The following is a 15,908-nucleotide window of genomic DNA, read 5'->3' as shown; positions in this document are numbered from 1 at the left end:
GTTTTGTTAAGAAGAACCGTAAGAAAATTGAATGGAAACAAATTAAGCATGAGTGGGTTCAGATAAGAATGATTATTTGACATTATAGCAATAGGATTATGGAACACGCACTGTAAGCAATGATAGGGACAAAATCCCAGCTAGTTCTGAGACAGAGCGAGGTCGGTTCATTAAAAGCCGCGATAATAAGATAAATTTTATTTTGGTATGTAAAAAAAAATAAAATCCTTTCTCACCTTTTGTTCAGCATACCATGAGTGGGATGCAGTCAGATGCTTGCCTCTAAGCTTGGAGCCAGGCTGGCGTCGCTGGTGCTTTAGGTCTATGGGAGGTATTTTAATTCCTGTCCCAGAACCTGTTGCAGCTGGGAGGCTGGAAATGAGCCTTGCATGCAGCAGTTTAAGTCTGAGCTCAACATTTCCCAAGCTCTGCTGAGACACCAGGATGCCGGACTAGCACATTCCTAAGCACCTCTCTCCCCCGGCTGCTGTTTTCCAGGTTTATGTCACCATGCAGCACTATGGAGTGAACGGGTACTCCCTCCACGCCATGAATTCGCTGAGCGCCATGTACAACCTCCACCAGCAGGCAGCCCAGCAAGCCCAGCACGCCCCCGACTACAGGCCCTCGGTGCATGCCCTCACCCTGGCAGAGAGACTGGCTGGTAAGAACAACTCATGGCTTTTGCTGTTCCCTGGGGAAAAAAAAAACAACAAACAAACCAACAAACTTGTTGCTTGCACTGAGTGAAACTGTTTTTCAGGAGTTGGAGTGTGACCTAGCTAACCGACGTGGTGTGCTCCTGAAAAGTGGCCATGTGGCCGAGCTCTGCTAGTGGCATGTGCCCTCCAGTGTTAGTGGCCAGTGGACCTGGCTGCAGGCTGGACCCCAATGGCTGGGGAGCCCGGCGGTGGGCAGGGACACAGCCCAACTATATGGGACTGAAGACAGAGAATTAAAAAGGCACTGAAATACATTTTCACAACTGAAAAAAAAATAAAACAGAAAATTTTACTTCCTTGTCAGTAAATAACAGCACGATGAATATGAGCATGCAGTGAATTGGATTTCCCCACCGAAGGGCTCAGGACTTTCATCCCCTAACAGCCATCTGCTGTCATGCCAGGCCATAGCCGGTTCTTCCACGTTGCCCCTTCTTGCAACTATTTTCCACTTCTTGTTCTACCAAACACTCTTTCTCCCGGAAAGCAATCTTCATTTGGATCTTCTTTGGGTCTCAGCTTGACCCATTTCTTCCTGGGGATCCCAGACCTTGTCTGGGTGAAACTTTCTTGCAGGTCCTGCTGGCTCCTTCTCTGTTGCTTTTGTATTTTGCCTTCCACAAAAGAACTTTTTTAGGCTCAAAGTAAGTCACATGTGACTTCACCCAGAGAGTGTTATTTACACAGTATTCTTGATGGTGGAACAGTGGGACAGGAGCTGCTGCTGCAGAACATCTGAGCTGTTTTTCTGTGTTCAGCGGTAATGAGAGCACTACATCAATACTGTCATTAGAAGGAAGGGCAAAGTCCAGATAGTATGTTATGATTTGGTAGGGGGAATTGTTCAAAAATAATTGATGGAGACCTGAGAATATTTGGTATGGTAGGGCAAATATATCTGTTCTACATTTTAGCCTACTGCAAAACACTCAGATCTGGCTGAGATCATCAAAGGCTACTGCAATGCGAAAGGTCAACAGCTGCAACATCACCGTTTTGGTCAGGGTTTGGACGCGGTGTGGTAGAGCAGACCTGGGAACCGGTATGCTGAAGTTAAAGCAAAAAGTTACTACAGATGTGATTCTAGAGATGTTCCCAGAATGGAACGATCTTCCCTGACTGTCTGAAAATTACACATCTGTTTTAAGATGGCTTTCTAGTTGTCTGATACTAAAGGAGAAATTAAAAAAAAGCGGAGTGGCTCCTTCCAGCCTAGAGTAGGTGGAAAAAAATTATATACCCAGACAACTTTAATGGGCTAAATTTAAGAGATGTGGGCTTAAGCCAAAATAAGGATGCAGAAGTCTCAGGACAGTCTTCTTAAGTGGGTAGTCCACGAAGGCACGGTGATAAAGGTCTCAGACTCTTTGGATCAGTGAACCACAGCTGAATCTCAAATCTTCATGCCAACAACATTCCCTTATCCAGCTGCTAGCAGTGACCTCCTTAACATGGTTCCTCAGACCGCTCGCTGTGGCCTGTGGGATCTCTGGGGGGCCATAGTTCACAGCTGGGAGTCTCTGAACCAAAGTGGGATCAAGGAAACCTGGACTCTAATCCTGGCTCTACTGCTGGGCTGCAGAGTGGTGACAGCTGGACACTTCCCTTGTTCTGGTCATCCATCCCCTCCTTCCCTCCCCCTTTCAGCATGTGGGTGGTCAGACGGGGGCAGATAGCCCTGAACTCTGCGATGTGTCTTGCCGACCTTGGGGCTCGAGGTGCCCCTTTCCTAGGTGCAAGGATCTCTTGAAAGTTTTTTGTGATCACCTGTTTCTTTTACAATAGAGCATGGAGGACCTAATGTCTTTGATGCTAACTAGGGAAAAAGCAGAGGGAGATTGAAAAAAAAATATCAAAAAAGCTATTCTCATATTCTTGACCGGGGGATTCAATTGGTTTTCTGACCTCTTATCTTTAAAATTAATAACCCTCCTGGAAGACTTTCCAAATTAAATCCCATGGTTCCCTTGTCGGCTTATCATTGGTGGGTAGGCATTATATACCTACGAGCTGGTTCCTTTGCAGCTGCTTCACATTCTGTTACTTCTGAATATCTTTTGGTGTGGGTTATAGATCTCATTTGCCTTCCAGGGACAGTCAGAATAAAGCAGCACAAAAGCAAATGACCTTAAGTCAGAAAACAGAGGTTTCTGATTGTAACTGCAAAGCCTCACCTGCAATTTATATTCTCCTTCTTGCATAAAGCCCGAAAACATAGTTAAAACATTAAAATAATTGGTGGTTGGCTCTCGTCAGAGTGGCCAAGCTTAATGCATGAGCTGCCACCTCTGGGGAGCTGGTAGGTCTAACCTCTACTCTAGAAATTCAGGAATATTCCAGCCTGCAGGTAGGGTGTTTAACTAGTGTCCTTTCTCCTGGTTTCTTGCACTTGAAACACAAACGTTAGCTTTGTAAAACGTTTTGGGGTAGCTTCAATTTCTTGTCCTGGAACATCCCTTCTGCTTGCCTGGCTGCGCTGTGAACTGTGCCTGAATGCATCGAGGATGGTCTCTTCGCCTTTGAAGTGGCAGCTATGACCAGCGCTTTAACTCCCCGAGGAGCTCCGATACCTTGAACACAAAAGTCTCTTGTATGCACCCAACGCTATATTGTGTTTGGCCCAAGACCTTTAGCCTGATCACGTCTTTTCCAGGTTGCCAAACCCACGCTTCCTTGGCAATCGCCCAGAAAGGCGCTGCAAATGCTGACCTAGAATGAAACAGCTGGAAGTTTGGAAGAGGAATGTTTAAGCAGCACAAAGCTGATTTGCTACGCTCGTTAGCCAACGAATTTGGAACCTGGCTGTGTGGTTCTGGGGCTGGCCTGACAGCGGGTTTTGTTTTATTGTTTAGATTTGTGCCATGATGCTCGTGACAAAAGCACAAATAAACAGCATAAAGAGCCTTCATCTGGCTCCGCGCGGTGATAATGCTGACTTTTCTTCCTGTTAGGTTGTTTTCTAGTGTGTTCGTTCCTCCCTTCTACTGGAAGTCACATTCTTAACAGAATTAAAAATGATACCAGACACTGCTCTTTCTGCATTTCCCCTTTGAGAGCAAACCTCTCGCCAGACTATTTCATTCCAACACTGTAGCACAGCGTGTCCCAACTTGCATAATAAAGGTTGGGTTTTTTTCATTTTGAAGTAACTTATTTTCATTGATTTAAGATCTTTTTACTCCTGCTAACTGTTGTGCAATAATAATGCCTCTGGTAAAACAATGAGTCCTTTACTGTTGGCCTCAGATTTTCCCCAGTCTGAGTGTCTTGTCTGCCCTGAATTTTGCAAGCCCAGTTTGCAAAGTCAGACCTTGAGAGCAGGTCCTCTACTGAGAAGAGCCCAGCACATGAGCTCTGGGCTTGCAGTCAGTGGGGCTGGACTTGGTCCTGGCTGGTGTTTCCACCCCAGATGCTGGAGAGTGTCCACACTCAGCAAAGCGCATGCTTTCAAGCTAAACGCACATAAGCACATGAGCTTAAGCACTTTCCTGAACCGGAGCCCAGAACAGCTCTCCAGTACCATGTCTTGAAGACTACAGTGAGCTACGTACGAGACACTAAAGGCTCAGCCTGGTGTCTGTGAAGTTGCATGTCTTCTAATGCAGCTGCAGCCAGCAAAACGAGCAGGAGGCAGCTGTGTTTGAGCTGCATGGATCTTCCCACCGACCAGCACCATGCATCACGGCAGCGTTGAAGCCTGCCAGAGCTCTGCCCTGGGCTTCAAGGAGGACACAACACATAATGTTGGACCCCTATCTGATTACAACGGTGAATCTCCTCACCTTGTTTTTAATTGTGTTTCTTAATGAAGGAGGCTTATGCCATGGCGGGGTCTGGGCATCTGTGTGTCCTGCCCCACTGATGTTGGAGCAGATTGGCTTATTTTGACCAAATTTAGCACTGGAGCCTCAACAGTTTCCACAGCTGTCATAGAAAGAGGTTACCTCTCCAGAACAGGCTTTCTAGTCAGAGGTTTTATCTTCTGGGACACCTCAGTTAACTAGAAATATCTATGTATGTATTTTATTAGATCTAATGCCATGAAGAAAAAATGTTTTCTATGTTCATCTGGTGCTAGCAAGTGTTTTATTCGACTGTCAGCATACAAATTCCAATAATTAAATTGGCCACTTTTCTTGTCTTCCAACGGCTGTACATTTCAAGACATCATTTTGGAGGCACGTTATGGATCCCAGCACCGCAAACAAAGGCGAAGTCGCACAGCCTTCACCGCCCAGCAGCTGGAGGCACTGGAGAAGACCTTCCAGAAGACTCACTACCCAGATGTGGTGATGAGAGAGCGGCTGGCTATGTGCACAAACCTACCTGAAGCCAGAGTCCAGGTACAGATATTTTCTGGGTTTGTGAGTGGGGATGCTTAAAGGAATATAGTGGGGTTCCCAGTGGGTTGACAGTTCCCCTGACTTTTCAGGATTCTTCCAGTGTAATCAAAGATTTTGGGCAGTAAAGTTGCCAGGCGTGGGGGTGGGGGGAATAAAATCATCCGAAGTCACACATCTGCTAAAGAAATTCTTAATCCACACGCACATTTTTTGAATTTAGGATTGTCTGAAGTGTACACTGGTTTTCATTTGTTCTTTCACATTTCTTTGGGGGAAATTTTAGAAACGTCAACAGAAGTCTACTTATTTATTTATTTGCAAGGCTTTTCTGGCTTTCTCAGAAGAGCAGAAACCCAAGTAATTCCAGCTGCTCTTTTCCACCAGTGTCAATATTTGTAACATCTCAGGCCAAGGTTTGGTTTTGTGGTGTGGTTTTTTTTTTTAGTTTCAACTAGCACAACGTGCTTCATAACCTGCTGGTGGGGAAGTTCTTGCATTTCTGGGCTTTAAAAGACTAAATAGCAAGTTCTTCAGTGTGAAGTGAAAAGCAGTAGAAAAAAGCGCTATTCTCTATAAACATCAAGACACTTCAAACTTCAAAATTTTTGTTTCCTCATCTAACTAACCAAACAGCACCAACAAGATTTGCAAATCTATTATTCCAATCTAGGTTTACTGATTTAGGTTAAAAAAAAATTTTGATTCCCTCTCCTCCTTCCCTAAATTCAGTTCCCAGATAAGAACTTATGCCTTTAATGACTTATTTTGAGTGTTGCTGCCATAGTTTCGGTACACTTACAACTGAATGGTTTTAGAAACTGAGAGAGCACTGTACTGTAAACCAATGTAATGTTATCAGACTCAGCTGTAAGACATTCTGGTTGGACACAGCTGCCTGAACACTTTAGGAAAAAAAACACAAACCCCCAGAAAACACCACCAGTGGAGTGGCTTAAAGAATCAACACAAAGGCCAGAAATTTAAAAAATATATTTGCTGTGCTATTTGTCGAAGCACTGAAAACAGCTAGAGCTCTTAAGATCCAACAAAGTGAAATGGCATTTGGGCACAGTGGGTTTGCAGTTACTCATTACTTGGTGTTCCCCTGAAGCTCCCAGTCTGAATGATGCTGAATTTGACACTAAGCTGGATTCTCACTGGTTTTCCCCCTTGATCTTTGTGGCACTGAAGGTTTGGTTCAAGAACCGGAGAGCCAAATTCCGGAAGAAGCAGCGTAGCCTGCAGAAGGAGCAGCTGCAGAAACAGAAGGACTGTGAAGGGAGCCACAGTGAGGGAAAGACGGAGCCGCCCATGCTGGAGACTCAAGCCACCACCCCGGAATCTGAGAAGGTCCAGAGCCTCCCGAGTGAGGTAGGCACAGACCTCAACCTAACCCTGTCGGAGCAGTCGGCCAGCGAGTCGGCGCCCGAGGACCAGACTGACAGAGAGGAGGAGTTTAAGAGCACCTTGGATGAGGCTAAAGTGGACAAGAGCCCTGGTGTGGACAGCAAGGCCTTGAACTGCAAGAGAGCAAGCCCAAAAGCAGGTGAGGGGCATCATCTTGATGGGGTGGTGGTGTCAGGACCTGGCATTTCCAAGGGCGGTGCTGGTGGTTGGGTCTAGTCCCTTCACTCCCTACGGTGTGGGTGCTTGCAGGTTGGCTGCCCAGACTTGTCTTCTTGTCCCCAGCACTAAACGGGTTCCACAGAGGGTATGATGCTTATTGTAGCAGGAGCACAGAAAGAGCAAAGACCTCCTGCTCAGGTTAAAGCTTGGGGAGAACAGTGGCAGCAAGAAAGCCATAGCAAAGAGGTCAGCCCCATTTCCACGCTGTAAAATGCCAAGTGTGGAAAAGACACACGCTCAGCTCTCCCGAGCTAACACAACCCCTCTCGTTTACCCTCCTGGTGCAAGAGAGAAGCCCTTGCTGCTGTCCAAACCCTACCGGGGTGTAGATCAGCACCTGCATCCAGCCTGTTGAAATAACCCCCATCCCCTCTGTCTCCTGCTACAGAGTCCCCTCTCAGCGCGACGGTGACGCCTTCATCCAGCAGTGGCCTGGGTCAGACTCACTCCTACTCCTCCTCGCCCCTGAGCCTCTTCCGCCTGCAGGAGCAATTCCGCCAGCACATGGCAGCCACCAACAACTTGGTCCATTACTCCTCCTTCGAAATGGGGACACCGTCTGCCATGCCCTACTTGGGCATGAATGTCAATATGGCGCCGCTGAGCTCTCTGCACTGTCAGTCGTATTACCAGTCACTCTCCCACGCTCAGCAGGTCTGGTCCTCACCCATCCTGCAGGCCTCCAGCTCCCTTCCAAGCCTGAACAGTAAAACGACAAGTATTGAGAACCTAAGGCTCCGGGCGAAGCAGCACGCGGCATCCCTTGGGCTCGACACCCTACCCAACTGACTGCCAGCTGAGCTACCATTGCCCATGAGAAGATGCACCAGAGGTTGGCACTAGACATGTCACTCCTTGAACCGCCCCCCACCTTCACCTCTTCCTGGAGTAAGGTGCTCCCTTTCAGGGAAAACTTTGCATTTAGTAACTTCTTATTAGCGCCACGATTGCATCAGACATTGCTACTGGCCTGGTCTTCACTAAATATTTAAGGAGAAAGGGGGTGAGGATGTATGTTCAGACAGACGAACTGTCCTCTGGACTGCCGTGAGTTAAGCCTTCAGGAGAAGCCCCCTTTCCTCATCCCTGCGATAATGTGCCAACTGTGTTATATACAACTTTTTTTTGTTGTTGTTGCGTTCTCTGGGAAAAGAAAGAGCCCCGCTTCGTCTTGTATATAGTTTATAATGTTGACAGCACCCATCACCTGCGTGTTACTGTCAGTGTTACAGAACTGTGACCTCTTTTGCTTTTATTCCCCCTTCCTTCCCAAATTTAGTAGCTAGTATCAAAGTTACCAATCAGCCATCCTCCCGACCTCAGCTCATAGCTAGCTGCTCTTCTTGGGTCAGCATCCAAAAGGCGTTTATAGCAAAGAGAAACGATTGTGCACTTCACTGCTCCACTTCTCCCTTCTCCGCTAAAGCTAATTTTATAACAGCCAGGAAATAATATGAAGGTGAATTTCCTGTTTAAGCACTTCCTATAAGGCAAGCTTTTTTCATTTACTTTTTAATAGCACTTGTTCAAAGCCAGGGGACAAAATATTGGCCAAATGCTGCTGGCTGGGGAGAAAAATGAAAGTCAAATTCACAGGATTATTTTTGATCTAGATTGTTTCCTCTTTGATCTTCAGTGAAGTGTAAACTCCTCTATTTAAAAATTACGGGGTTTTCTTTTTGGAGAGCATTTTGGTCTAACTTTGACAATAGAGAATAATAAAAACTTCGTATGAACTCCTGGTGTGTTCATACACCATGAATTATATGGTTCTTTGACAAAAACTTGATTAATGCAAGCTGTGTCTAGGAAAAAGCTCTGATCACCAAATTCTACCCTCGAGCCCTGCAGCTTCAGAAACTGGTTAGCAAGTGAAAATGTAACAAGTGAAAAATGCTGAAATGCTGGAGGCAAAGCAGCTGATAAGCACAGACTTTATATTCTCTTTGTTTTTGCTGGAGCTGAGGGGGAATAGATAAACTTGCCAAAAATGTAGGGTTTGCAAGTAACCAAAACTCACCAGCTTCAAAATTATTTCAGTGAACAGTTTCAGCCTCGTTTCATTGGAACGACCCATCATTCGACCTAGGGTGGTTGTCCTTGTTGAGAAGCATTGCTTCTGCCAACTCAAATCACATCTTTTTTTTGGCAAATCAAATAAATCCTTTGAACCCACTGCTGTTATCCTGAGCACGAGGGAGAGATGACATCCCTATCTAATCTCTGATACTGCCTAGGACCAAAAAATCCAGACTGACTCTATGGCAGGTGATAGGCTTGAATCCCAGGGGTATCAGCCACATCTGCCACTGGGCAGAGCGGTGCTAATTCACCACAGATGATCAGCTGGTCCATATTTGATTTAACCATGAAGTGTAGACCCACAGCCTACAACCCCTCTCACTCCCACCTTGCCTCATATCAGGGCAGAAGCCAGCGGTCAAATTACCTCTTTAAAGATGGTGGGAAAGAGTGTTCTCAACTCCACTAATGCCTCTTGAAAAAGCACTTAACTCCTGCAAAAAGAAACGTGAGAACAGCCAAGTTTAATGGGAAACGGTGTTTTATCCCTCATAAAATTGTAGCAAGAGCAGACCTCTGGAGGGGGCAGCTCATCGATTGCACCAGCTTTCAAGGAAAATGGAGCATCTTCCTTCAATATTTCTGTTGTGCCAGATACTTTAGTTTTGGGCTTCTCTCCCCTGCTTTAGTTTTCCTCACTTTGTCAAATCAGCCCCCGTGACCAGCGGGCAGAATTCTTCACATTGCCAAAACCAAATGTATTTGTAGGAAGTAGATTTTTGGCTGCTGCTTTCAAAGGAGTCTGATTAAATTAAAACCACCAAAGTACATTTAGTGTCTCCAAAAAGATCCTTTGAAAGCCCCAGCTTTCATTTCTTGTAGCCTGTCACTCAATCCAGGGACACCAGAACAAAGCTTTAATTTTTCTCCTCCTCTTTCCTCCAAAAGCTATATCCACCTTTATTTTTTCTGCCTCCCGCTAACCTCAGCGCATTTGTAGACTATGGAGTCGCTTTGCCAGAGCAGAGTAACTGCAAGTTTAATTAATGCCCTTTACTGATGTTGCGCCCTGATGCCAGTCTAGACTGGCTGATGAAGCTAACAAGGGTGGTAACTGGCAGTGAGACCAGATCTGGACTTCAGCTCTTCTTTAAGTAATAAAAGAGGCCCATGAAATGGCAACTCATGTCAGTGGATGTTTCAGGCAGAGCACAGAGGGTTGTAGTTGCACTTGTACCACCCCAGGTAAGATGGGCATCTCTTCTCTGCCCAGGTACTGTGGGGCTGGAAAGGGCGACATCAGCTCAGATCAGGGCCAATACAGCCTTACTGTAGGTCACAGTGGATACCACGGCATCTGCCACAGGAAGGTCAAAACGTGGATTTATACCCTGCTTCTGCAAGGTGAGGACAGGGAATGCAGGAGATAAGCTTGCTTGATCCACTGCTAGATTTGCCGTGACCCTCCAAAGGGAGATGAGACCTTCCCCACTGAGCCACGGAGGGAAATTCTTTCCTGTGCCTCAGTGTAAAAATTCATTTTAACATTCACGTCTCAGCCACCCCTGGTGCCTGACCCCCACGGTATTGCTGACATCCTCACAGCAGGCTTGGAGCAGATACTGGGAACTTCCCAGACGGAGCATCTGGCATGCCATTAAAACCACGGACATCAGGATGAGGCCAGCACAGCTCACAAAGTAAACTGGGAGAGGAGACATCCAGATCTCCATCAGCCCCTGAAGATGTCTGTCCAGGGTCATCCTCATCTGCCTCTGCATGGTGCAGCAGCTGACTGAGGTGTGGCTGGTCCTGGACCAGGGCATGTGAATATTTCTTAGGTGGAGATTATTTCTCCCATTCTGAATCAGGATGAAAACATCTAAAATTTAAAAATAAACTGAAGAAAAACATATTGCCTTAAATATACATGAGCCCCTGAAGTATTTTATGTGAAGTTTGGGTTTTATCTTCTTATGGTCAAAATTAAACATCTTCAATGGGAGTAAGCTGTCACATAAAGCCAAAATTGATTTGCAAATGAAAAAAAGCAAGAATTTAGGCTCCTGGTTCCTGAAAGTTTTATAATGCATTATCTGTCAAAACTGACTCTTCCCTGCATATTGTTTTAATGCCCCTGGGCCTTCGGGCTTTTTCTGATACAAGAAAAAAAACCCAAAAAACCCAAACCCACAGGGAGAAACTCCCCATCCAATTCCAGCCTGTGTGCTTGGTGGGTGGCGATTCTGCATCATTCCTCTTTAAACTTTAAAAACCTGGGCCCTTTTTCAGGTGGGAAGAACTGCAGATCTCCCCTGATGTGCAATGTGAGGTCTGCTTGTTCCCTTGCCATCCGCCAGCCCCAGCTTTTTAGGAGAAAGAGGTTGTTGATGGATCCACAGAAACAAAATGGAATGAGGTTCCCCTTGCTTCACTGTCCAGGCACAGATCTGATGCATTTTAACAAACACTGCAGCTGGATATAACAAAGTTTCTTCCATCACAGGCATGAAACACCTGGAGTGTAACCCAGAGATCCTACCTTATCAGACAGATGAACTATTACAGGGGGAAAAAAAAGCTCTGTCTTCTCTGGATGCTGTGCCAACCTGGTGCCAGGGCAGGGCACCCCTGGTACAGCTTCAGCTACAGGGAGATAAATGTAAAAAGAGAAGCAACATTTTATGTTTCGTAACGCAGATGATCAACTTGAATTTTTTATGCATGAAAGGAATGCCAAACAAATTCACAGCATGGCAGGGGGGCTGGGAAAAGGATATTCCCAGTCCTTTAGAAACAGTGATGGAGAGACAGGGAAAAATCTCACTAACTTTGTTTTGAGACAGGTTATGTATCTGGAGATTTCCTCCGCAGGTTGCTTCCCCTTCTGCTGGTTCTGCTTATGTTGCCTCTCCCTGGTGAACCAGCTATGGCTCCAAACCCTACTTACCGAATTTGTGAAGGTTTTAGCTATGGTCATTGCAGGATCAAGGCCCGGGAGAAAACAGGTCACAATATTCAGGGTAAGAGTTTGCAGTTAAATTTATTCTACTCTGCAAGAGAGATCTGAGAGGTATTAACAAAATAAAGGAGGTATTTAAACAATGCAGGAGAAATACTAAATGCTACCAGTGAGAAAAGATCCAGTAATGATGCTGGGAGGCAGAAAGGGAACCTTTTTCCCTTTTTTCTTCTTTTTAAATTTTTGGCTAACAAGTGGAAATATCCTCAGTGGTGAATTCAGGAATAAAGAGAGAGAGAACTTTTGTCTGCATTTCCTCCACCAGAAATCATCATACGCTGCATAGGAAACACAAAAATGCTCCCCAAACATGAAAATAACCACTAGCAAGCAGATCCCCCTACATCTCATTTCTCATTTAGGTATTTCACCACGTGAAGGATTTTAAGCAGCTTTAGCTTTCTGTTGCCACCGCAGCCAGCCAAAGGGATGCTCTTCTTTGCTGAAGAAACACCGAAATGGGTGGATGCAGAGGAAAGAACTGGAGCTATTTCTGTCCCTGTGTGCCACGTGTGGTACTTCCATTGACACGACAATTTTGAGCAATTTCAGGACACTTCTGAAAAGTTCATATGTAAAGGATTAAATAAACCTCTGTAGAAAGGAAATGCAAATTCAAATCTACCATATTCCATTAGTTTAATTACAGTAGCTATGAAACATAACTCAATTAAGCTTGAAAAAAGTCAATTACAGAACTTTCCTGCTGTTTTTTACAAGCTGTGTTGATTTTTCTTTTCCTCCCTCCTTACCCCTCCATGTGCCCCTTGCTGATTTTTATGATCTGTTCTAGAGCAACATAATACATCTCCTGCTTTTCCTATTGAGTGAAAAGAATCTATTTCTCTGAGTAGGTTTGCTCTCACTCCAAATCCATAGCAGAAGGATAAGAAAAGGTTGGTGCAATAAACAACAACAAAAAAAACCCCAAACAAACCCAAACAAACAAATTTCCAGCAAAGCAAGATCATACAAACAAAAAAAATCCCCTGCTCTGATGTGTGCGTGTGTGACTTTCCCACCATGTTACAAAACAGCCCGGTAATGATTTACGTCCTCTGTTTTCCACAGACTTTGCGGACACGCTGTTTTGTTCCCAGCTGCACAGACAGCAGCATCCACGTTGTCCCCTGCTTTCTTAGGCTGCCTGGGGAAGAGATCCAAAAGCTGAGATGCTAGCGTCACCTCTCCTGTATATGGGTGCCTCTCGTTAATGCCAACGCTGAGCGTGGCCTCAGGACCTCATACAAAGTTCAGGACATGTCCCAGGTCATGCAATCTTACTGGTTTCAGAGGAACCCGCTGTGACCTGTGACTTGTAAAGTAAGACCCAGACACTACATAAAGCAAGACCCTCATCACTGTGGTGAAGCCATAGTGGAATAACTGCACCGATTTCAATGGAGCAATGCCACAGCTAAGGACAAAATTTAGTCCCCAAATTAATTTGTAAAGAATGTAAGATTTGTCATATACTAACAAAAAACCCCACACCCACAAAACAGAACAGTTCTTTTTCTTAATAGCCTGGGTTCCAAGCTAAAAGCCCTCTGCAAAAGCTCTCTAAGAAAGATGCACATTAAATCCACAGCGAGTTAGACAGGGCATCTGGTGCCCTACAAGTGGCCAAAGCCTTTTCTAACTGCTCCAGCAATTGAGCAGGGCTTTCTCATACAGCAGAACTCTAGATGTGCTTGTGCAATGGAAAATAACTTTTTGGTTTATTTTCTCACACCAGGAGGCAATCAATTTATTTTGTTTTGTCCCAGCTTCTGACCCAAGGCGTACAGTTAGTTCCAAAGTGTAACCGTGTTTGTGTGTCAAACCTATCTTGCAAAGGAACAAAGGCTTTTAAAGAACAAAAAAGAAATCAAAGTAATATACTGTACAGATTGCTGTAAAATTGAGCTGTAGTGTAAGACCTTGTGCTTTAGAATTCACTACCAAGGAACTCAAATGTGTATCATATTTATTTATTCTGGTAGGTAAAAGAAGAAGAAAAAAAAAAGAGTTTATATTCATTTCCGAAAAGCTGCAGCATGATGCTATGTACCAATTGTGCCAGTTCTGCTTTCTGTAAAATTATTGCCTGTTTTCATACTCCGCTAATAAAAAAGAAAAAAAAAATTCAAAGAAAAATTATTTTGTGCATCCTTCATTTATAACTACCTGAGCCACTCAGCAGTGATGTAAATGCAAGCAGGCTGACCTGGTTTGTACCTGAGTCATATCACTGGTGGGCTGCGAGGCGTTTTCTAGTGCAGAACACTTAAATGAGGAGCATAGTCAGGTAACTGCCCCCGTGGGAGCCCATGGTCCCCTGCCCGGCCCATGGCACGTCCCTGCCGATGGTGGTGAGTGCCATTGCCTGTCGGCCATGGGAGGCTGGGACCGCACCGAGAGGTCTGCACAGAAAGGTGGTCCTGGTTTCAGCTGGGATGGAGTTAATTTTCTTCCTGGTAGCTGGTTCGGTGCTGTGGTTGGGGTTTGGTGTGAGAACAATGTTGATATGCATTGGTGTTTTCACTTATTCTGAAACAGTGTTTACACTAAACCAAGGACTTTTCAGCTTCTTGTGGCTTGCCAGCGAGCAGGCTGGAGGGGCAGAAAAACCTGGGAAGGGACACGGCCAGGACAGCTGACCCAAAGTGGCTAACAGCATATTCTATACCATATGAAGTCATGCTGAGTATATAAACCATGGGGAGCTGGCTGCGGGGGTGGACATCACTGCTTGGGGACCGGCTGGGCATCGGTCAGCTGGTGGTGAGCAACTGTACTCTGCATCACTTGGGTTTTTTCTTGAGTTTTATTCCTCTTTCTGTTATCTCCCTTTCCATTACGATGCTTAGTGTTATATTTTACTTTATTTCAATTATTAAACTGTTCTTATCTCAACCCATAGGGTTTACCTTTTTTCTGATTCTCCTCCCCACCCCACTGGGGAGGGGGCAGTGAGCGAGCGGCTGCCTGGTCATGAGTTGCCAGCTGGGGTTAAACTACCACAAAGGTGCAGAGTATGAGCTTCTTGCTGTTGAGGTCTCTGTGTCCAGCTGGGGTGGCAGGTGAAAAGCCCCCTTTAGCTGCAAGGCACTGGAACAATTGCTGCAGCACCTTGTGCAAGGCGGGCACCAGGGGTCTGCTCGCTCAGCATCTTCCGGCACAAGCCAGGAGACAAATTCATGCCTGATGAGGTGCCAGTGGGGAAGATCTGACCAGAGAACTTGTCTTTAAAGACAGCAATGTAGGATAAATTTCACCATTCTCACATGATTGGGGCTTTTGTGCAGTTTGGGGGATGTTTCTGTTCTTTTGATGGAAGATCTGCCCCCTTTTCTAGGTCCAGCCATAGTGGGCTGTGCTCAAGAAGATGGCAGAGAAGTTTTTGCAAAGCTTATTCCTCTACCATGCTGCTCCCTCAGGGTCAGTTTGAACATCTCCTAGATGGTGAAACTTTGGTTTGGGCAAGCAGTTGTTAGTGATGTCAAGAGCTTTCCATCTTGGCTACAGGCCTATCTGATGTCTGATGAAACTGATGGGAAAAAAATATTTTTCTGAATTTATTGAGATTTTCCTGAAATCATCTGATAATGAAGCTCTTGAAAAGGAATCTAGTTATTTAATTTCAGGATGTCATCCCCACCAAGATGACTTGCTGGTTTCTTTTCTCATCTGTAGAAATAGTGTAGAGGAAAAAACGTATTAAGGAAAAAGTCATCAGGAAGGAAAAGCAAGTGTGTTTGTAATAATGACTAATACCTTTTCTGACATTGTCAAGAAAAGTGACTTTCTCTTATATCAGGCAGAGAGCCAGAACTGAGGGAATACGGGCAGTGCCTGGGAACACCCTGCCTGCAATAGTTGTACTTCTAATTTTTTTGACTCGGTTCCATCAGTGCACCCAAATATCAGCCAGCCACAAATGTTCTAGACCACAACCATTGGGGTTTTTTTTTCACAATAAGGGGAATATTAATTACTGGATCTCCATTTTTCACTGAAGTTACAGGTTTGCTTTGAATATTAGGAACCCTGTGGGTAAGGAGTGTCTGTGACCTTCAAGGCCACCAAAGAACTCAGTCAATTCCCGCCTCCACCAAGAGGGAAATAAATGGATGAGCTATGATCATGTTCTTGCACGTCGTTATCTGCAGTTAATGAGAAGACCCGATT

At 45.2% G+C, this 15,908-nt stretch overlaps 1 protein-coding gene across 1 annotated transcript; it reads left to right on the top strand.

Annotated features, from left to right (window-relative positions):
* The first annotated feature begins 495 nt into the window (after positions 1-495).
* On the top strand, positions 496-7,480 carry DMBX1 (diencephalon/mesencephalon homeobox 1). Its single transcript, XM_005238393.2, has 4 exons — positions 496-662; positions 4,870-5,065; positions 6,257-6,611; positions 7,080-7,480. Exons 1-4 carry the CDS (start codon positions 511-513, stop codon positions 7,478-7,480), a joined length of 1,104 nt encoding a protein of 367 aa, XP_005238450.1. The 5' UTR covers positions 496-510.
* Positions 7,481-15,908: the final 8,428 nt, after the last annotated feature.

The sequence above is a fragment of the Falco peregrinus genome, chromosome 10, assembly GCF_023634155.1.
Source record: "Falco peregrinus isolate bFalPer1 chromosome 10, bFalPer1.pri, whole genome shotgun sequence".
Lineage (NCBI taxonomy): Eukaryota > Metazoa > Chordata > Aves > Falconiformes > Falconidae > Falco > Falco peregrinus.
The sequence above is the reverse complement of the archived record's forward strand: the minus strand, read 5'-3'. Positions and strand labels throughout refer to the sequence as shown.